Genomic DNA, 22,854 nt, shown 5'->3' on the forward strand with positions numbered 1-22,854 from the left:
TTTCACCGTGTGCCGTGATTTTTATTTTTATTTTTACTTGTCGGCCAACTGCACTTGGTCCGTCAGGACATTTGCTTCTCTCTCTTTCGTTTTTAGTCTTTTACCATGTTTTGACCATGGTCGCTTGTACATATACCCGGTTTCTCTTCTTTCTAATATTGCCGGCACAGCTCCTGCCTTTCGTGGCCAAAAAACGTGATCAATTCAGACAAGAATTTAAGTCGATAATGAACTTTTGATGAGAAACAAATTGCAGAAAGGACAGCATTAATTATCGGTTTATTCCTGGTATATCTCCATTAGTTGCGTGTTTGTATAAGATCGCAGTGTCAAGTAACTAGGGCCAATATGCCAAAAGTGCAAGAGGAATAGATTCTGCAGCATCAGAGAACTAGATATCCAAATTCTTGATTACATATGCCTTCCAGAAATGCGGTAATATTATGCTGTTGTTCCATCGGCAAGGTGGAAATATATAGCTTGGCACCTATATACAGTGCAAAGATAAGAAATCTCACAATTATTTGATGTGATTGTAAGAACAAATTTGGGCCTATTCCTTGTATATTTTCCTTCTGCCTGTGCAACAAGAGTGGGCATGCCTGGCTGTTGAGATCAGCTAGTTAGCTAGGAAGTTGAAAAGCAAATCTCCTTTTATGTCTTCAAAGATTCATGCTCAATATCACAAAATCTAGATGCATTATTTTTTGGAAAAGAAGATTAAGCATAAATCTAAAACTTTTCCGATCAATTGTCTAACGCAAGTGGTCCAGCGTTATACTCAAATTGTCGTACGTGTTTGAAGAAACTGAACATGACCCTTCCTACAAATCTAGATGCATTTTAAGAAGGATCTGTATAAACTGAATAATCTTGGAAACTGGAACCACGCGGGCATGCAGAGAACCAAAAAGAATCCGTTTATGCTCAGTATATGACACGTGATCCTGTATGTAATCAATCCAATCGATTAGCATCTTTTCCAGAGGGAACCAAAGCGACAAGGAGAACCACCACTGATCGACATAATGTGGGTAACCTGGAGCCACAGAAATGCATTTTCCCGATCCCGGCCATGAAGGTTACAATATAATGCAAGAATAGATGCAGTACTTGAGATATCGATCCGGCCACTGGTAGGTTCTTGGTCCAATAGCATCTCAGAAGGAAATGCAGTCGATGTGTATCCAACTAGCAGCAGTCGTGGTGTGGTGTGGTATAACCGATCTTGCACGAAGTATATATTGCTATCTCAGAAATGCATGTTGCTGCGAGAAAAAAAGGGAACAGATTCTTGCATGCATGTGCTTCTTTTCAGTGTTAATCTTATTGCTCGCTAGGTGTACCATATATAAGTCTATGAGAATATGATCTTGCACTGAAGGATAGGTTGAGTTAAAGAAAGAAAGAAAAAAAATGAAAGTTACTTACTTTCTTGGCAGCTGCTTCATGCATCAAGTTCTACTATTAATTGCCAGCTGTGTTGTTTTATGCGAGTGCCATGCAGCCGATGTTTGGAATCCTATACTGGAAGATTGGATGATGAATTAATACTGTCCATGTATGTATGTGGCTATGATGATATTGGGTCATGATGATGAGCTACAAAATATATTCAGCGTGTCGAGCGGCGAAGGAGGAACATGAATATTATTGCGGGCCGAGTTTGATGCCCACAAAGCTGCAGGCCGGCCGGCATGTCGATTTGCATTAGGTAAAGTGACATTTCCGATCGAGGAACAGATGCAGATATGCTGCTGCCTATTGGGACAACACTAGCTAGCCAAAGCATGCATGCATAATTTTCTGCCTAGCTACTTTTTCCCATCTCAATTTTATTTTTGCAAACCTTAATTAGCTTTTTTCGCACTCCCAGGATAATTAGGTGAAAGGGGGATTTGTGAATTCAGAAACAAAAAAGTAAAAGGGGTGATTGGTCCCATAACTAGTAGTAGTATTCACGAGGTGTCATTCAGAAAACAGTCCTTTATTTAGTAATCTTTATTTTTGTTTAAAATACTTCTTCAGTAACCTTCATTTCATTTGGTATCGGATGCCACATCAGGTAAAAGAAAAGAAAATCCGATCTTAAAGTTGACAAAGGCGACGATGCGCCGCGTCGTCTGCGTCGTTCCCATAGATCTCGCCAGCCAAACTGTTCAGATCGAATGCTTTGTGGAAAGTAAAAGAGGCTTCATATCAACAGGTTAGTGATGTCATAGCTTGCCTCCAAAATGTTTGAAGAACATGGACTAGCAGAGCTAGCGGCTAATTGTCGGGAGGGCCAAAGTATTTTAGGGCGGTAATTCGCTAGCTCCTTTGCTCACTAACTAGAGAAACGTTTCGCTGTCAAAAAAAGAAGGTTAGAGAAACGTTTATCCCGAAAGTAAAAGATAGGGATTTCCTTTTATTTCTACATACAGGCTTTTATATATATATATATATATATATGTGTGTGTGTGTGTGTGTGTGTGTGTGTGTGTAGTTTAAATCTGAAAGTAATAAATATACAATTAATCACCTTTAGCCATTTTTCTAAATGGAAGCTGTTATTGATACCAGTGTTATATCTACCGATAAAACCATCTGGCCTCCGCGGCAAAACGGACATAGCCACCAAATCCCAAACGTGAAGATTATTACATCAAAAGACACAATTAACCAGAATCAAATTGAAGACTAGACGCGCATGTCGGGTGAAAAGGTCTCGGGCCACTTCCTCCAACTTGTCCTACGCCATCAAAACCAGTTGTCGATCCACCGGTGAAAAGAATAGACCAAGTGTGAAGTCAAAGTGTACAAGAATATATATAAACTGCATTTCAAATGGTAAGTTATTTATGTTAAGCACAATGACGTTCATGCATAGCCAAATTATCCAACATAGATCTGTAGCCTCAACCATTACAAGCGCACTCAACCTTTTATTAACTCGACATAGCCAGACCCAAACACATGAGAAACATTGAGTGTGGTAAAGCTTAGAAACTAACTATTTGGACCGTTGACCATACAGATCGAGAGGCATAACATCAGAAAAAAGGTGTACAATTGTCTCACCCTCATGACATAAACAACACTAAGTTACCCTTCCAATTCCGCTTTAGCATGTTGTCTTTAGTTAAAGAAATCCTGCCATAAGAACCAAAGGAAGATTTATGGACATCCTTGATGGAGAAAGACCCTAAACGTAAAAAATGATTGCCTTGCATGCTTTCATCAGCCCCTTCCTCCCAGGAGTGAGAATCTCCTAGTTTCCATTCGACTTGAGCCACATCCTACGAACCAATGTATTTGTTCCGTAAAATATGCATTGCATGTCCCTAGCTTTTTAAATTATGGAAGAGATCACACCCGCGACATCTACGTCCAAATATGTACCCAACCCAAAATTGAACATGAAAATAAAACATCTCAGCATCATCACATTTTTTTTTCTAGAATACACCTCATCAATTAAAGAAGATGCTGCAGAGCAGCTACATTCCTATTACGGGCAGGGATTACAATTTGAATCTATCCGTTGTCTCTCCACTCTACACAAAGTAGTAGTTGACACAAATACGATTCTGAAAATAAAAGTGGTTGACACAGCAAAAAAAGTAGAGTCTTGCACATGCATTAGACAAGAGTATCCTATGGGTGTACAAAGATGAGGTAGCAACCATATCCATGATGTTTTCTTTTGCGGGAGTAGTGGGATAGAAGGAAAATAAATGCCATAAGACTCATCAGATCGACCAGCAATAACACAAAGAATTCAGGATTGCCTTGTACAGACAGATGGCTGAAGGGACTGATTTGGGTCATGTCACTCAAATCTGTCTCGAGAGATGCAATGGCACGACGATTCCTTTTCCTGTCATAGGATAGAATTTTCTTCCCCCGTCCTTCTATAAACCAATTCCAAATAATAAACCCCAAGGTATAATGCACCGGTAGCCTGTTACTTCTCATACCAAGTTCACAATTGTGACTGATGTCCATGTGATTGTGACTTTCACTCACTTACATAACAAGACTAGTTCTCCAAATTGCTCATAATGCTGCAAATTTTCCTTTGTTAAATTGGTCAAAAAGAAGGCTTTTCCACCACCGTGTGCCAAAACAAAAAGTTTCGTGACAACAACATTTAGGATGCCGATCGTTAAGTTTTCCTAGGTGCATAGAAATTGTTATCTACTCGCTTCGATCCATAATAAGTGTCTTGGATTTAGTACAAAGCTGGATTAGAGGGAGTAGTTATCACCTCAGGTCAAAACTTCCTCCCGGTCGAGTTATAGCTAAAAAGCTACTGGCTGCCTGCTCTATTCATTTACAAAGGTTCATGCAAATGCATGGCGGTGCGTTTCTGGCTCGCGGTGGCAGAGCTCCTCTTGCGGTGGCGCTTCGGCTCACTAGTGATGTGTTGGAATATTAAGCAATTTCGAGAATAACAATTTAATGAGAAATTCCAGAACATATATCATGACAACAATACCAACTAGCATATCCATCTCGAATATCCTAGAAATATGTAACAACACAAGTAGCAGCAGCATAAACTCGCAGATCATCATTAAGCAGTAGATCAGATCACAAGTTACGTACTGTTTTGGCGGAGAGGAAGACGTTGCTGCTGCCGCTGCTGTGTTCGCTTGATGAAGTTGCTGATGAACAAGATGGCGGCCAGTCACGCATCTGTCGGCTCGAGGAGGTAGACGAACCGTGGTGGCAGGTAAGCGAGCAGTCGCGCGCAACGCTTCCCAAAAACCTTATTTGCCCAAGTTCGCAAGGATGAAAGGTTCCGGACCTGCTATCCCGTTCGCCGGTGCACGCCGGTGCTTGGGATGGAGTAGACTACGACGACGGCACAAAAGTGAGAGATAGGCAAAACCCTAGCTCGGTTTGTTGTGGTATCGATCGAGGGACGGGGCCGGCTCAATATATAGTCACGCAGGTACAGGTCGGTCCTAAAGCGAACCTGAACCGACTCCACAAAATCCGGTACGCATCCGTAACAGATTCTAAAAATACTTGCGTGGCAAAAACCTCCAAACCGTGTGAGGAGATAGAGCCCGGCCCTGGCCCGAACTCGAAATCGGTCCACAAAGCGCGTGGCGTGGCGTGCGGAGGAGGAGTGCGCGTGGGGATTTTTCTTTGCTCACCTTGCTACTAGGTAAATACCAACATCGCTTATATGTTGGTCTCACTTGCTCTAAACTAGTAAGGTGGGACTATTCTCACTCCCTCATCCCACTTCATGAATGGGGCCTTTGAGATTTTTCAGAATTTAATTAGAACACGGCCCTTAGCTAATCAGGCCCACAAGGTCCAAATTCTAACATGATGGGGTACTTTCAGGCTTCTACAACGTAGTGGTAGACTATCCGGTCTTGGGCAAGGGGAGTGCAGATGGACGCCAGGTGAAAGTCTTGTCTCTTGGCCATGACCGAAGCGGGCAATGGCAACGTCCATGTGTGCCGTTTATCCTCTTGAGGCGTTGCTGTGGTGTTGTGCAGCTCTCCACTCCAGGAACTAACTTAATTAGAGGGAAACCGTCGTGAGACATACGTCTTTTTTGTCGACTTTGTACGGCTTCGTTGCTTGGCTTTGCCAGCCTTTTAATAAAATATGGATGAGCGCATCGATCAGTCGATGCAGAGGCCGGGAGTTATCCTCCTTTCCGAAAAAGTATATATAAATAAATTCCTCTGGTGTTTTTTGTTCAGAGCACAAATGGTTATATTTTGTGTCAATTCTTGCAGGTTCCCATGCTGTAACATTATGTACGTACATGAATTGTCTCAATCTTTTCTAAAATATCTAAGATGCAACACCACCCTAAAAGAAATTGATGGAGAAAGGTTTGGAGGGTTTTTTTTCTCCTAAGGTTCCTTGAAATTTTCAAATAATTAATGAGTGTAGGGAATGCTAGGTGTAAGAAACCAAAAAAGAGATCAAAACATACATTGCAATTATTTGTGTTCCATAGCTAAAAGACATAAATGAATTCTCTAGTCATTTTTGCACAAGGAAAAAAAAAAGTCATGTTTTTAAAGTAATTTTTTAGGTTGCCATTTCACGAAATTTCCTACCATCATGATTTTTTTTCATCAAATTAAATTGCTGAAAACCATAACATGTAACATTACTATCCAAAACCTAGTTAGGATTCATGATAAACCGTTTTAGAAAGTTCAAGGTTTAACATTGATTGTTTTATATTAATTCCATGGGTTAGGGCTCAAGTGTCCGGGGTTTCAAATAGTTTTCTTTTCTTAATTTAATAATCTAGATTGAAGAAAGTAAGTCATCATTTTAACTTAGTTCGACGTGTGGCATGTCATACTTTTGAAGGGGTCATATGTTTTGAAGTTTGCACGATTAATGTAAGATATATTTTGTGCTTTATGCATCCTGGATGCAAAGACCGAGGGTAATAAAGCTTTCATTTTTGCAAAAAAAGTGTCCATTGTTTTGAAATGTCGAATAACCACTACGTGAGTAGGTACAGTTTTTTCTTGTAACTAGTGAAAATTCCATGTAAACGTACACACCAATACCTCTTTACAGATTGCAATTCAGATATATTTGTCAATGCAGGATGTCATTCATGATGACCACCCTGTTAAACTTTGAGGTACAGCTCTATTGGCTGTGAAGGCACCCCTCTCCATGGTGCATGAGAATATCCCATCACATATTCCCAAGAGAAAGTCACATTGCTTAAAAGCTAAAAGAGCTCTGTGATCTAGGGACCCTAAGATTTTGCTTTCACTGTCACTAGTGCAGGGGTGTGGAAGGGACGGACTGGCACCTAGCTAATATATCCTGATGCTGAAGGTTATGGTAGCCAATCCTACTCCAATGGGGCACTTAAAATTGGTCTGAATTAATAACGATGAGCAGTCCAAAAGGTTTGTCAAACAACCTTTATTAAGACCTTTCACTACCAAAAGATACACTGCCCACCAGTTACTCTCAGCATTATTGATCCTAACTAGTAGAAAATCTTTCTAATTAAGTACTTCCTCCGATCCACGACGCTTATTATGGATCGGAGGGAGTAAAATCGTTAGAGTTTGACCAAATTTATAGAAAAATATATTTCATTTTATAAAAAAAGGAATGGAGTGAATACATTTTATTCTCTTAATCATATGATATACATCGTTGCATGTGCATTTGCACTAAAATTCGTACGCTAACGAGCAAAAATTGTGGATCTGCCTAATATTTGGTTATTTACCAAATTTATCATTTTCTGGGGAACCAACCATCAATTGGTTGGATGCTTAGGATGGTGAGACTGTACCCTCAACCAACTTGGGATCAACTCGCCATGTATGTGTCTCATTTAAGACGGATTATCCCTTCAGTGGTAGACAACGTACCCATCAACAACGAGACGACGGCAGTGACTTCATCAATCTTAAGGCTCCGCGGCTCCGCTTTTGTAGGCGTTGTGTGAGTGCGTACATGTGGTACTGTGTGGATGTGTGTGCATCTACAATAAAATCGACGTTTCTCAAAAACAAACTTGTAGAATTTTCTCCATAACCTTGGTGAAAAGGCTGCTGATCATGAGCTAGATACACAAGTAGAAAAGATTCCCAGCGAAAGTTTTCAGGACAGAAACCACAATCTTTTGTTGGAGAAATTAGAAGTCGTTGTTGCTGAAATAGATTAACACAAAAGATGTTGCCTTTGGTGTCCACTCCCCGAAGATCATCCTAAATGCGAAGCTAGCTTTGTCGAGATAGCATGGTACCATTTTTAAAGTTACAAAGATGTGTTATCATTTCCCTTTAAGCGTGACTTTAAAATTCTATGGCCAATAATATGTTTAAAGGCATCTGTTCAGTTCATTTTAAACTAAAAGTAATGTTTTGCGCCTTTAGTTAATTAATTAATCCTCTCTCAGGGTGTGTTCTGATTTGGTGTAGTTCTTAGAGTGCTTCGATTTGAACTAAGTACCGACGGTCACACAAAAAATACCCCTCATCCATATAGGCAAAATAGCGCGTTAGGATAAATGAGAATATTTGCTTTGGCTAGTCCAAACATTACGTATAGTTTCCGACCACCAGTTCAATGACTCCCAAAGTGGTCATCAGATTTGGAGTCGGAGTCTAACAGTGACTGTTAGATGAGCGTACATTGCACCTTGCCGGTATATGAGAGAGAGAGAGCGAGAGAGAGAGAGAGAGCGAGCGAGCTGTTAATTCCATGCATCTTAGTCTACTTTTGTGAGTTGGTTCAATTTTAAGATGCATTTGATTCTTCTCCGAGTTTGTCTAGCCAAATTTCGTTTGTACATGCTACTTTGGTCTTTGTTGGCTTGATTGTCAATGGAATCAAGCCCAACACCTCACATTCCCAATTCATAATTTTAAAATGGCCACGAAATCCTTAGCTAATATTTTGGCTCTACAGTTGTTGGCAAAATTGATAGGGTATGAATCTTGGCGGCTACTTCTCCGTGTCAATCTTAAAAATAAATTCCGCACTACACGGCTGAACATCGGAGTTCTAAGCTCGTACAAGATCTTCCAGACTTTACTTATCCTAACGTACTCCTCTGTCCAATAAAAAATGTCTCAACTTTGACTAAATTTGAATGCATCTATACACTAAGTCATGTCTAAATACATCCAAATTTTTACATCCAAATTTTGACAAACTTGAGACATCTTTTGGTGGACCGAGGGAGTATAAGTATTTTCATACGCAATTGTGTCACAGATTAACATGAGTGTCGAGGAAGTATAGCCAATTTGGAGCAACTGTATCGAGCAGTATCAACATCCGTGTCATTGTATGGAACACGGATTTGTTTTGTCCTACGACTATACTCTGTACATTTCCGTTTCTGTTTTGCTATTTCTTAGTCGAATGAGAAATAACTATTTTCTTAGTAGATGATAACAATCTTTTGATTCAATCATTGAGATTCGTGTAATATTAATGTAGGTCTGATGGATCAGAAAATTTTCATTGGATGGCTATGATTGTCGACTGAAAAATAACTATTTCTTAGGCGGCTGAGAAATAGACACTCCCTTTCTCTTTATATGACAGTAATTCTCTTTTACACAAAAATTATCGTGCCCCTAATTCCACTCATCATTTGATTAAGTGGACATAATAACAAAGCCAGATGTCCAACAAACAAATGCATGCAAGCGTCCCGGAGAGGAAAACTTGGTAGAGATCCACAAAAATCAGGAAAAATATGCCAAACAATTCGTGAGAAAATAAAAATAAAATATGAAATTGGTACGCCTAAACAACAAAGAATCTACGGTACTAAATTTCGTCGGTTCCAAACGGCGAGGACACAATGCAGCATAGATCGTACGAAACAGATTGACCTATTTGAGGAGTGAGAACACAATGCAGCTTTTCTCCTACTCGCCCCGTCTCATATTATGTGTCGCAACTTTGTCTAGACACACGTGTGTACAACACTTAATAGAAATCTCCAGTTAATATGGGATGTTTTTGGAAAATATATTATTTGTCCAAAATGCGTCATCTCAGAACTCAGAGGTCATGCGCATGCCAATCGGTATTGGGAAAATGATCCGAAATGGCCAGAGAACCGAGTGGTAATATTGCTGGCATGTGCCCGACTCTTTTTCCCATTGGCACATGTGCGTTCTTGTTAGCGGGACACATTTCTTTGCACTTTACCACAACCGCCGCCTCCGTAGCATCGTCATCGATCATCCACTGGAGCTGAGTGATCCATCCTGGCTATAAAACACCTCCCTCCCACCCTCCCTCTCCTTTCTCCACTGGGGAGACAGAGAGAGGGAGAAGATACATAATCCAATTTTGATCACTAGCTAACTTACATGCCCAACTGGTGATCGATCATCATATTGACAGGAGCCAACAGCATCTGGTAAAATCCGGCCGCATAGGCAAGGCAACCAACAGTTAATTCCCCATCTCCTTCATCCCTCTGACTCTAGATTCTAGTTCCAAAATTCTCCTCCAATGGACACACTTGCGTCGCATGCAGCTCATATAAGTACACATTACCCCATGGCTCCCTTGGAGACATCCACACACTACCATAGCAGCAGCAGATCAGAGTTGCACTGCTGCTCCCTGGAACCAATGGTGAAGTTCTCCAAGCAATTCGAGGGCCAGCTCGTGCCGGAATGGAAAGAGGCCTTCGTGGACTACTGGCAGCTCAAAAAGGACATCAAGACGCTGCAGGCCGCTGCTGCCGGTGATCAGGGCATCAGCGGCCCCGAGGCACCAGCACCGACGACGGCCGTGGCTAGCCACTGGGTGATGAGGCTGCCGTTCCTCAATCCCCATGGCCACCACAAGGAGCCTGGCGCCATACAGGCAAGCATGCATGCATGCACCAGCTAGCTGTTCTAATGTTTCCACGGCACAGAGGGATTTATATATGTTTTGTTGGGCTGTTGGGAATGCAGGTGCACAGAAAGCTGGCGAGCGCCGGCGACGACGGGGCGGTGGCCGGGGTGGTGTACGAGACGGAGGTTCTGGACGCAGCAGGGCTCCCAGGCGTGGAGGCCAAGGCCTTCTTTGGGAGGCTGGACGAGCAGCTCAACAAGGTGAACCGCTTCTACGAGAAGAAGCAGGGGGAGTTCCTGGAGCGTGGCGAGTCGCTCAGGCGCCAGCTGCAGATCCTCGTTGAGCTCAAAGCCGCCGTCACCGAGGCACGGCGGCGTGGGGGCTCGCCGGGGAGCGCCGATGCGGAGGACCCATCAGTCTCTTGCTCTATCCTGCACGGTCAGTATGCATGTCGATATGCTCAGATATACTTGTTAATTCAGCCAGTTGAGGGTAAAAGTTGATTAGGCCAGTTGCTGTTCACATGCTAGCTGTTAAATATGCATAAATAAGACTTTTGATCTTAATGAATGGGAAAGAAAATGGAAGTGGCAATCCTGTTGGGCATATCTAAATTAGGCCAGTCGTTGGGGTTGGGCGTGCATGCAATCTAAATGCATATTTAGTTTCGCCAGTGAATTATCCTCCTATAACTCATCAGGCATCTTTGTCACTACTATCTCTGTTCCAAAATAGAAACGATGTAGAAAACATGCAAAACAAACTCCATTTGTCTTTGACAACTCATTAGTTAAATATTATTCAAGTTTTTTTAGGTGAAAGTGTATCATTCTATTCGTCATCAACAATTTACAGCATAATTTTACATAACATTTTGCTTACAAATTCGTAAAATGTTAACGGCCAAAGTTGCTATTCTTGTCGCTAGACTTGAGGACAATAGGTAATACTTAATTGTTTATAGATTGTGACTTACCGGTTACCACACAAAATTACAGGAGATCAATCTCTCAGGGGCATTGCAGAGCAAGAACACGGAGGTCAAGGAAAGCTGACCAAAGATGCTATGGCAAAGATAACTGATGAAGAAGGGGAAGACCAGTTTTCCATTTCTGAAGGTTTAGGTGAATCGGGAAGGATTGAGAAACCAAGAGAAGAAGTTGCCCATAAGCTGAGGACACTCTCAGGGAAGGAGGTCACTTGCCAGGGCAGGAGCGTGAGGATCACTATTCCAGTAACCACACCGTCTAGGACTGTCATCGCCATCCGTGATCTTCTGTTCGACGACATGCTAAGCCAATCAAGGAAGAATGGCGGAAACGTCGGTGATGGCTGTGAGAAATTGAGCATCAACAAGAAAAAGGTGCACCAGGCAGAGAAGATGATCAGGGGGGCACTGGTTGAGCTGTACAAGGGCTTGGGGTACCTGAAGACGTACCGGTAGGTGTAGCTCATGACATGGTGTGTAGTAATGCTTTGTGCACCAAACTGATACTGACAGGGAGAGCATTCTTGTTGCAGGAGCTTGAACATGTTGGCTTTTGTGAAGATTTTGAAGAAATTTGACAAGGTTCCTCCCAATGCATCTCTCCTTATTGCATTGCCTGAGAAATCACATATGAGCATTGCTGAAAAAAAAAACTCATGTTTCAGGTTACAGCAAAGGAAGTCCAGACAATTTACCTGAAAGTCGTGGAGAGCTCCTATTTTAATAGCTCTGACAAGGTATTTTGCAATGATACAGCAGTCTTGAGAAGCTTTGAAGCATTTCATTTCCATCAAAACTTCAAAGTTTCCTGGTTTTGACTGAAATTCTCATCTCAATAGGCAATCAGGCTAATGGATGATGTTGAGGAGCTGTTTGTTAGACATTTTGCCAATGGTGATAAAAGGAAAGCAATGAAGTATCTCAAGCCAAATCAGAAGGAAGAATCACACTCTACCACATTTTTCATAGGTACAATAGTTTTCTTGTAAGCTTTGCATCGTTCCTTCGTCAGGATAATTTCCAAGTCCTTGTGCACTACTGTCAAATTTTCAGGTCTATTCACTGGTGGGTTTGTAGCACTATTCATCGGTTATTGTATCATGGCACATATAGCTGGGATGTACACTCAACAATCAAACAAGGTCTACATGTCAACATCCTATCCTGTCCTTAGGTCAGCACCCAACATGTCAATTCAACTGCTACTACTCTGAAGAAACAAAATGTGTTAAAACTCAGACACTACAGTACTGACATTAAATGATCCCAAACTGCAGCATGTTCAGCCTCTTCTTTCTACATCTCTTCGCCTACGGATGCAACATCTTCATGTGGAGAAAGACACGCATAAATTACACGTTCATATTTGAATTCACACCTACCAAAGAGCTTAAGTATCGTGATGTGTTCTTGATATGCACTACGTCTATGACGATTGTTGTCGGTGTCATGTTTGCACACCTGACACTCATTGTAAAAGGGTATTCTTCAAGTGCAGTTCAAGCAATCCCAGGGTGTCTACTACTGGTATGTTCTATTCAACATTGCAAATGTGAAATTGTTGCTTATTTTTGTCTGTTCCTGTTGTTATATCCATATGAGGCTGATGCTTCTATTTATTATGTATTTCAGGTGTTCTTACTAATGTTGGTCTGCCCTTTCAAAATCCTCTACCGATCAAGTCGTTATGACTTCCTAAGAGTGATCAGGAACATCATTCTAACCCCCTTTTACAAGGTAATTTTCTATAGTTAAAGAGCGGCACATTTGATAAGTAGATGACATGCATTTTCCATATCAGAAACATATGTTAAATTCCTATTTATATACAGGTTGTTATGGTTGATTTCTTCATGGCTGATCAGCTTTGTAGTCAGGTAACATCATAACAGAAGCTAAATGTTCGACGCGTTCAATTGTGCAAACTTAAGACACTAAAGATAGTTTCTAGAGTTTAGAGCATCAGATTATTTTAAATTTAGAAATGACTAATAAAGTAATGACTACTGGCAAATAGGTACCGGTGCTTAGGAGCCTAGAGTACCTGGCATGTTATTACATAACCAGCAGCTACAAGACGCAAGACTATGGATACTGCACAAGAGTGAAACATTTTAGAGATTTGGCTTATGCAGTATCCTTCCTTCCCTACTACTGGAGAGCCATGCAGGTATAGAGATGGAACATGACTTGCCAAATCAGAATGTCCATTCGTCAGACTTTCTAAAGGTAGTGATACCCTTTTCTTATTCTTATGGTTGTCCTGACAGTGCGCAAGGAGATGGTTTGACGAAGGGGACATAAACCACCTTGTCAACCTTGGGAAGTATGTGTCAGCGATGCTTGCTGCAGGAACAAAATTAGCATATGAGAATGATAACAGTGCTGGATGGCTGTCACTAGTCGTCATCGTGTCGAGTGTCGCCACTATCTACCAACTCTACTGGGACTTCGTTAAGGATTGGGGCCTTCTACAGTTCAACTCCAAGAACCCTTGGCTTCGTAACGATCTGATACTTAAACAAAAATACATCTATTTCTTATCCATGGTATGTTCTCTAAAAATATCAAGGTTTACATCAAACCTTTTTGAGAAAATAAAAATTGTGTGATGTACTTACAGAGAGTAACATTTTACAGGCTTTGAACCTTCTTTTGAGGCTTGCTTGGCTTCAGACTGTCATCCACCCTAACATTGGAAGCCTCGATTCTAGAGTAACTCTTTTCTTTTTGGCAGCTCTTGAGGTGATTCGACGAGGCCATTGGAACTTCTACAGGTAACTTTATTGCCAATGAATCTGAACACATGAATTAAATTTATGATCCCGAATTTACACTGAATAAACTTCTATGTCAGGCTGGAGAATGAACACCTAAACAATGCAGGCAGGTTCAGAGCTGTGAAGGTTGTTCCACTTCCTTTTCATGAAGTGGAAGAGGACTAACACCATAGGGTTGCAGCACTCCCAAACAGTTGAGATGTAACACCAACTAATGTTAGAAAGCATGCACTTCAGTACTATAATTCGATTCATTTTTTGGTGTGAGGAATAAAAGCATAAAATGTACGGTTTGGAGAAGTTGTATGCAAATAGTAACAATAAATACACAGAATTCATGAGTTCCATTTAGTCTTCCATGCAAGAATTGATACTGATCTCATGTGAACTTGAGTCAGTCCGCATCACGGGAAGGTCCAAGTACTAGTTGCTCTGCGATTCTTCTTTTGCCCATTCCATCTTTGGCTACCTGTGAAAAGTAATTATATATAGTTAATGGAAGCTTCATCAGGCACAAATCACTTAAAAGAGGTTAATCAAGGATCACTATCTTACTTGCAGAATGTAGTCGAGCTCCCCTACTTTGAATTGAGAATGGTAAGACCCTATGAGATCAGGGCATGAAGCCATATTGATGTAGCAGTTGGCCTCACTTTAAGCACTGCATCTTATTTGCTGCATATTTGCTAAAAAATAGCATATTGGAAGTTACGTTAGGAAACAGAAAGCATAAGCAAGAAGAGCTGCACTACACTCACACTTCACCTTTCATTGCAGGCAAATGCAAATTGTACTGATGCCTAACATTACATTTTCTTTCACTAATGGGACAACCTCTATATTTCCAATGTCATCAAAAAGCTCACCTGACAGAAGACAAGAAAGTATTACTATATTGTAAATAGTGGTAAGCACTCAGTTTGCAGTTTACAACAGTGTTGGCAACATAATATCTCACCTGGAAGCAAGAGACATATTGTAGCCATGTCCTATGCCATAAAAGAAATATCTAGTCTTTCGTACCAAGTCATTTTCCTAGTGGAGATATGACATAGGTCAATTCTGAGGCATGAATACACAGCACATGTAACTCAAGGACATTTACATGCAGCCAGTCAATTTCACATGATGAAGAATAACTCCATCTGATATGTAGAACAGGAAGCATCAACATGTCACCAATCTCATGTTATTCCAACTTGCATTGCATCAAATATATTATCTGCAGGTTCTTGTGGATCAACCCAACTACTTCCTGCATACTTTCTTACTCGCTGGAAATCAAATACAGTGCGATCCCACGTTTTCTCTTCCCACATGTGAACTGAAGCATGAATGTTGGATAATGTAATGTATGGTGAAGGATCCTCTGGTCGTATTTCAAGAATCTTCTTTGCTGCCAGCCTTCCTAACTCCACATTACCATGAGTCCTACATGAAGCGAGCAAAGCCTCCCACACCAGTTGGTCTGGTTGGCAAGGCAGAGCATCAATGAATTCCAGTGCATCAGAAAATCTTCCAGCACGGGCAAATAGATCAACCATGCAGGTATAGTGCTCCATCTTGGGTTCCACGTTGTACAAGGCCTTCATCTGTTTGAAATACTCACAACCCTCTGCGATTAGGCCCATTCGGCTGCAAGATGATAACAGCCCAACAAAAGTGTAATCATCTGGACATATCCCTTCTTCTTGCATCAGGTCAAATAGCTGAATGGCTGCCACCTCATTTCCATGTTGTGAAAAACTTGTGATTAGTGCATTCCACGAGATAATGCCTCTACTCCTCATTGAATTGAAAATTTTCAATGCAATGTGAACACTTCCGCACTTGGCATACATGGTTACAAGAGCATTCTCCACAGAATCGGCATCATCAATTCCTAACTTCACTGCCCTCGAATGAATTTGCCGTCCAACAGCATGGTTTGTGGTACTAGAACAGGCTCTTAGCACACTGGTGATGCAAAAGATCGGAGACCCTAGGCCTTTCCGAAGCATTTCCTTGAAAAACAAGAGTGTCTCCTGAGGAAGATCATTCTGTGCATAGCAAGTTAACAAAGCTGTCCACGATATAATGTCCTTGTTTTCTAATAGATCAAATATAATCTCTGCAGTCGCAATATCACCACATCTGCCATAAACCGTGATGGTAGCATTCAGCAGTGAAGTATCCAGCTTGAAGAGAGTCTTTAGGGCATAGCAATGAACCTCCTCGGCCAATCTCAGCTGTCCTAGTGATGAACAAACCTGGAGCAGGCTAGTTATGGTTGATTGGTCAATTGCCATCTTTTCCATGACCATCTCCCGAAAGTTCCAAACTGCCTCCATGCTGTATCCATTCCGTGCATAAGCTACAAACAGCGAAGTCCTGGAGAATGCATCATGCCTTATCCGACAAGACAACTTGGCTATCTCATCTACTCCTCCACATCTACCATACATTGCTATAAGAGCAGTTCCTAAAGCAGGATCGACCTCAGTGCCCATCTTCAACAAGCAGCCATGAATTTGCTTCCCTCCAGGGAGCAACCCAGGTGCATCGAACACCTTCAGGATGCAAGAAAACGTCGCATTTGTTGGCCAGATCTTCAAGAGTAACATCTTCCTTAAGAGGGAAAGTGCTGCATCACGGTGTCCTGAGGAACCATCGTTGTTGACAAGGCAGGCTATCATGCTGGTCCAGCTCACGACGCTCCGCTGTGGCGAGAGCGCAAACACCCGCCACGACGAGTCCACACACCCACACTTGGAGTACATGTCAACCAATGCCCCAGCAACACTCTCATCGCCGGCCACGCCAAATTTTACCGCAGAAGCATGCACTTGGGAGCCTGCGACAATGTCACTGGCACGGGCGCACCCAGAGACCAGGGCGCCCAGAGCGAACGAGTTCGGGCGGTCGTAGCTTCCGCGTCCTCCGCTGAGAAGCATGTCGGAGAAGAGCAGAAAGGCCTCACAGAGAGCGCCGAGGCGGGAGACGTTGGAGATGAGGACTGAGCAGGAGACGACGTTGCGGTGGGGCATTTCGTCGAACAGGCCGCGGGCTTCCGCGGGGAGGCTGCTGCGGAAATAGGAGAGGAGGAGGTTGTTGCAGAGGTAAGTGGAGGCGAGAAAGCCGAGCTTCACGGCGGCGCCGTGGACTGTGCTTGGGTGGCGGCCGCCGCGGAGGAGGAGGGCGGCGAGGTGGTCGTGCATTTCTGTGTGGCATCGGCCGCCCAGCCGCCGCGGTCGCGAAAAGTCTGTTAACTCGCCTTGCAGACTTGCACGGTGGAGTACTGTATTGGAGTAACACTGTTAAAGGCGCGTTCGGGAACCCTCTGGCTTCCAGCTTCCCAGAAATTCGGTCGGAGCAGAGCCGAACAGACTTGATCCACGAAGATAAGATCCATGAAGCAGGCTCGTTTTGCTGTACAAAAATCGAAGCAGCCCTTTTGACGACTCCCAGATCGGCAAACCACGGAGCAGTGCAAAATTACACGTGATTTGCCACCGTCTAAGTGAAAAACGTTTCAGTCGGTCTTTTCCTTGTCCCTCTCGTTCCAGCTAGTTGACCACCAGGAAGGGCTCCCCGCCGCTGTACTTGAACTCTGGTCGCCGCGAGAGGCTCCGCGCCGGTGCCTCCATCATCATCTCCGGTCGCCACCCTGACTCCAGTCCGAGGGGATTCCATGGCCGCCGCTGCTCCGCATCCCTGCCTGCAACCCGAAGGGACGCCCAGCCCCATCATCTCCACGGATCGACGCTCGCACCTCAACTAGGTTGTGCGGCCGCCGGGTCTCCAACCTCCTCCAGTCGCAGATCCGGCCGCCGTTGCCCCAACTGCCGCGCCATCTCCGCCCGTAGCAGCTCCCCGAGCTCGTCCTCCCGCACAAGATCCCGTCCACCTGCAGGTACAGTATGGGCTAAGGACCCTCTCCTTACCAGGCCGGCCCAGCGAGACTTGGCTTTCGGCCCAACTCGACTCAGGAGCAGCCCCGAACGTTTCTGGCTCCCATTGAGACGCTGGAATCGTTGTGAGAAGCCGAATCGAAGGAGTTTGCTGAAGTTAGACCGTTCCCCAACACGCCCTAAACATACCCGATTCGAACGTGGACGGTGTGTTGCACGCATTTCAATACTTTGAACGAACACTTAGACTAATGATTTAAGGGTTATATGTTATAAAAATTATATCATTGGATTAGTATTTCAAAAATGTTTCCAATGATATAAAATTCGGAACATATAATCTACATACAATTTGTCTAATTGTTGTTTAAAGTTTGACATTTGAAAACGTGGGCGTCATTTTTTGTGAAAAGGAGGAAGTAACATAAAAGGAAAATTAACTATGAGCTCGCGGCAGATTAACTAGATTCTGCGTTGAAACTGCAAGGCAAGCTTTTTTTTTCAGACAATGAAGTCGAGAATGAATGACGCACAAATTCTTTTGAAAATCCTACAGCGCAAATTGGGTCTAAGACACCAGATCTTCCCCGAGCCCAAGTCGGGGATGCAAATGGGATGTCGTTGCAGATCCATCAAAGGAATAATAAATTGAGACTTTTCGCTCACGAGAACATTTATCGTTTTTCTTCTAAGGACAATATCTGCAAAAATCTACGAGGGCCTTTTTGATCACAGAAATCAAAAACACAGGAATAAAAAAAAATGTACGATTGGAATGTCCTGGCATGTTGAATCCTAAGGAATTGCTTGAAAGAGATGTTTGGATGATACACATGAAAAACACACGAATCTTGAGATTAGATAATGCTTAATTGGAGTAAAAGATGAGAGAGAATGCATTGAAACTTTCAAAGAATTTATTCACGAGGTTAGACCTCATGCTTGGATTCCTCCAAATTTTAGAGAATTTTGTTCTGTCATATGAAATTTCTTTGGTGACAATCGTATGATCCAAAGGACATATATAAAAATTATTTCTTGGCATTGCAATCCTCTAATTTTCTTATAAATTCCTATGATACAAAGAAGGCCTGAAGCTCTTGCATTGTGACATTACAGAGCAAATATTAGAGAAAACAAAGTGGTTACAAAGATGGCCTGAACCCCTTCTCTAATATGTGCTCTGTAATGTCACAATCCAACATAACTCGATCCATACCATTCATCTCCAAAATCAAAACTACTAGTTATAAGCCTCACATTTCTATGATTTAATTTGCTATTGTCTTTTTATGCCATTTTTTCTCAAACACGTCGAGCGGCGTGTCATTTCCATTAAGAAGAAAGCGCAAGAAGCGCGAGTACAAGCGGCAACAAAGGAACCACAAAGGGCTCCCAAAAAAGAAGTCTTTTTATGCTTTTATTAGTGAGGTTTAAAACTAGTATTGTTGATTTTTGCAATGACTAGTCTCAACTGAATCAATGGAATGATGTTAGTCCATGACATTACAAAACAATGTTGAAGGATACAAATTCGCCACTCCTGCTCTTATCCTAAACAACTGGCCCTTGGGTAATTCTTGGTACAGGGTCATCATTATCGGATATGGGAATCCGATTTTATAGGTTATGGGAAGAGAAATTATTATCCGGCGTTATACGGTATATGATATGGTATGAGCATTATCCGACGGATACCAAATTATCCAAAATTACAATCGGATAATCCGACCCTAATAAGTCGGATATTATTCGTTTTTACCAACATGTTACATGCAACCCACTAGTCCAGGCTGCTCATCCAAGAAAACCCATATTAACATATATCCCAACCTACTTCTGGTGCGTTTTCTTGCCATCTTAGCCACAATTTGGGGACTAGGCGCAACATAAGTAATGACTATGAAGTTATTTGTTATTACTACTATGCACGCACTATCCATCCGTTTTCGATCAAGCTTCGTTCCGCTGCCGTACCATATCCGTTTCCGTGTCCGAATCCGTATCCGCACCGTTTCCAAATACGATAAAAAATATGAAATATGATATGGTAGGAGCATTATCCATCCGAATCCGATCCGCTTTCATCCTTACATCCGATGGTCCACACCATGGCCTGAGAAATGACACTGAGAACTAGGAAATCCGAAAAAATAATCAAATGTTCCCCCTAAAAAAATTGGCGGAAAATAAACTGTTCTCTCTCTTTTCTCCCCGGCCGGCAACCGCGTCCTCCCGGAGTTCCGGTTGCCATCCCAGTTATCACTCGAGTTGCCCGCGCCGACCCAGTTGCCCATCCGCACCTAGGCCCCAGCCCCTCTCCCAACCTAATCTTTTTTTTTCTCCCCGGTCTGTCTGACAGATTCCTCAAGGGCCTCGCTGTTCGTCCTCGCTGCTCGATCCCTTCCATTTCTTGTCTCTGAAGGTGAGGAAGAACCCTACTTCGTCGTTTAGAGATAGAGTTTGGTGCTCTTGTTCTTGAGCACTGCTCCTAAAAGAATACGTCCATCTGTACTGTATATATCCTCTTCATAGTGTGCTTATTGGTTTGTTTATTAGTTACTTGTCCTGCAGATTGCTGCAAATCTATGCCTGTTATTTGTGGGTGATTTTTTGTACTTCGTGAATTATGATGATGGAGCTGGTCGGAAAATCTCTCCATAATACTGAACCTGTTAGTTCTAGTTGCTGCTAGCAGAATATTATCTATTCTTCCTTGCCAAAAAAAAAGCAATGTTATCCTCTTGGGGAGAATTAGTCTTATTTTTTTGTATCATCCCTTAAGCATCCAATTGCAATCTATTTTGGGTGTTCATTTCTTTGGTGATTAAGTGCATCAAGTTCTTTATTACGACCTGTGCGGTAATACTGAGGCAGTCTAAACTTCTTGATACGGGACGGGGTGGCCCGATCTTTCGATGAGATTGATAACTCTCGATTTGGGTAGGAGGTGACGTTGACGATCCGACTACGGCCTAGGAGGCAGCGCCTTAGCAATCGATACACCAACTCCAGAGGGTTATTGATCACGCGGGGGCACGATCAACCTGACCACGAAGGTCTTTGTTCCTGCAAGCAATCGAAGAACAAGCAAGAACAAGATAAATAGCAGATGCAATTTAAAATTGCGAATATACTATATCAAACCAATGTCTCAACGAGACGATAAGTTGGAGTCTTGACGACGGTAAAACAGGTGGTCTAACCGACACACGCGGTTACACGAAAGTAGCAAAGATGGCTAAAGTTTATCTAATCAAAACCCAAGGCTCCTTAGGGGGGGCTCATGGGCTATATAAAGGAGGAGGGAGAGATATTTTCGTCCACCTTGAGTAAGGAGGCCGAAATCCAACTCTATCTCTAACTTTCCTAACAAACTACAACTCTTTAGGAAACAGAAAAACAGATCCGTCAGCTTGTTTTGTCCTTCACGGTCAGCACGAGTCGAATCTCTTGATGGGGTCAGATCCGTTGGAAAGGTCTTGTAATTATCTTTCCAACAAGTACTTGTTTGCTTGATTTGGACTCCGGATGCGGCCTGGGTGATTAAAACAAATTCGGGTCTCCTGGCAGCTCGGACCCGAATCGGATTCAACTTTAATTCGTCGTATCTTTCTCTAGCAAGCTCAGAATCATGTGCCGTTTGATTTGTTGGAAAGTACACTTGAAATCCTTCCCTCTCAGCTGTATGAATGCTTCATTCTTGTTGGCCCTCCCGTTCGCCTCCATCGTATCTCATCTTGACCTTGGACATGAAAAACTCGACAAGATGCCTACGTAATAAAACGAGACAAGATAGTAGTAGCTCCGCCTGTTCATAAATATGACAATGAAAACAATTACGACTTGAATTCACCTGATTATAAATCTTGTCAAATATTATAGAATTGAGGGTACCAAAGGTCGTATCCATGGTTGGCATGTCCATATCACTTCTAGTACTGCTGAACTACAATTGGAAGAAACATTAATTGTCCTGAGCTGTAGCAATTGTTCAGGCGAGGAAAATGTTTATAATTTATGCTCAGTTAGTTGATTTCTTCATTTCCTTTAGTTCTTTCTGGTGCAGAGAAGTGCGTGTGCTATAGAAACTGGAAACACACCTTCTCTGCCCATTAATTAATTTTGAACTCAAAGATGCCTTTGTAAGAATTATGTTGCTCATGTCATTTTGGGACTTTAAAAATTGAGATAAATGCTTCATGCTAATTCTGATGTAGTTGTTGCCTGAAAAAAATGTATTCTGATGCAATTTGCAACTACTCATGAAATGTTGCAGGATAATGAAAATCTTTTTTCTTCCTTGGCATTTTAGTGTCGATGAAATTGTGACCTTCCCCTATGTTGAGCTCATAGGTTCCTATTCTGTTAGGAAATTGTTCTCTTATGCTCGTCATTTTTAATATCATGATGTTTGAATCCATTATTTTTGCTGTAGCATTTTGGTTCTGCCCTTGGGTAATTCTTGACGAACTGTACTCTCTTAGTTGTAATGCTGTAAAAGGTGCTACTTCCTCTGACCCATATTACTTGTCGAAATAGTACATGTATCTAGACGCTCTTTAAACATAGATACATTCATATTTGGGCAAATTTGAGACAAGTAATATGTGTCGGAGGGAGTATTCTTTTTGGGTAGAAACTGTACAATTATTTCACTATATTTCATGAAAAGAACTATAACGACCATTAGATTATGTGGAGCTGCAAGTTGGGTGTGTAAGTTTTGCCTCTTATTTACTGGAATATAAGCTGAATTTTATCCAGACTGTTACTTGCAGGAATTAGGGACATTATGTATCTTTGAAGGGAGTCAAGGGTCTGGTGTTAAACTGCCAGGACTCCATGTCTAAGTGGGAATCAGTCACATTTCAGG

General features: G+C 42.3%; 2 protein-coding genes across 4 annotated transcripts; one reads left to right on the top strand and one right to left on the bottom strand.

Moving 5' to 3' along the window:
* Nucleotides 1-9,790: 9,790 nt before the first annotated feature.
* Nucleotides 9,791-14,433, top strand: LOC100831716 (phosphate transporter PHO1-3). 2 transcript variants are annotated; one of them, XM_003563831.4, is made up of 14 exons: nt 9,791-10,347; nt 10,440-10,758; nt 11,319-11,760; nt 11,842-11,890; nt 11,974-12,045; nt 12,148-12,277; nt 12,362-12,482; nt 12,586-12,835; nt 12,941-13,045; nt 13,141-13,185; nt 13,326-13,478; nt 13,579-13,857; nt 13,949-14,085; nt 14,166-14,433. In XM_003563831.4, exons 1-14 carry the CDS (start codon nt 9,988-9,990, stop codon nt 14,251-14,253), a joined length of 2,550 nt encoding a protein of 849 aa, XP_003563879.2. In that variant the 5' UTR covers nt 9,791-9,987; the 3' UTR covers nt 14,254-14,433. The 2 variants fall into 2 exon arrangements, with proteins under 2 accessions (XP_003563879.2, XP_024312302.1); XM_024456534.1 differs by having other exon boundaries at nt 12,586-13,045.
* On the bottom strand, nt 14,304-17,475 carry LOC100832314 (pentatricopeptide repeat-containing protein At4g13650). Of its 2 annotated transcripts, XM_003563833.4 has the most exons (4): nt 15,047-17,475; nt 14,854-14,954; nt 14,644-14,774; nt 14,304-14,557 (listed from the first exon to the last, which is right to left on the bottom strand). In XM_003563833.4, exon 1 carries the CDS (start codon nt 17,283-17,285, stop codon nt 15,273-15,275), a length of 2,013 nt encoding a protein of 670 aa, XP_003563881.1. In that variant the 5' UTR covers nt 17,286-17,475; the 3' UTR covers nt 14,304-14,557; nt 14,644-14,774; nt 14,854-14,954; nt 15,047-15,272. The 2 variants fall into 2 exon arrangements, with proteins under 2 accessions (XP_003563881.1, XP_010227701.1); XM_010229399.3 differs by lacking the exon at nt 14,854-14,954.
* Between the last annotated feature and the right edge of the window lie 5,379 nt (nt 17,476-22,854).

Source organism: Brachypodium distachyon, chromosome 1 (assembly GCF_000005505.3).
Source record: "Brachypodium distachyon strain Bd21 chromosome 1, Brachypodium_distachyon_v3.0, whole genome shotgun sequence".
In the NCBI taxonomy this organism is placed as follows: Eukaryota; Viridiplantae; Streptophyta; class Magnoliopsida; order Poales; family Poaceae; genus Brachypodium; species Brachypodium distachyon.

Coding starts and splice junctions, on each gene's coding strand:
- LOC100831716 (XM_024456534.1), top strand. CDS start 9,988: ATGGACACACTTGCGTCGCATGCAGCTCATATAAGTACACATTACCCC. Junction 13,479..13,578: donor ACTACTGGAGAGCCATGCAG/GTATAGAGATGG, acceptor TTGTCCTGACAG/TGCGCAAGGAGATGGTTTGA. Junction 14,086..14,165: donor GGCCATTGGAACTTCTACAG/GTAACTTTATTG, acceptor CTTCTATGTCAG/GCTGGAGAATGAACACCTAA.
- LOC100832314 (XM_010229399.3), bottom strand. CDS start 17,285: ATGCACGACCACCTCGCCGCCCTCCTCCTCCGCGGCGGCCGCCACCCA.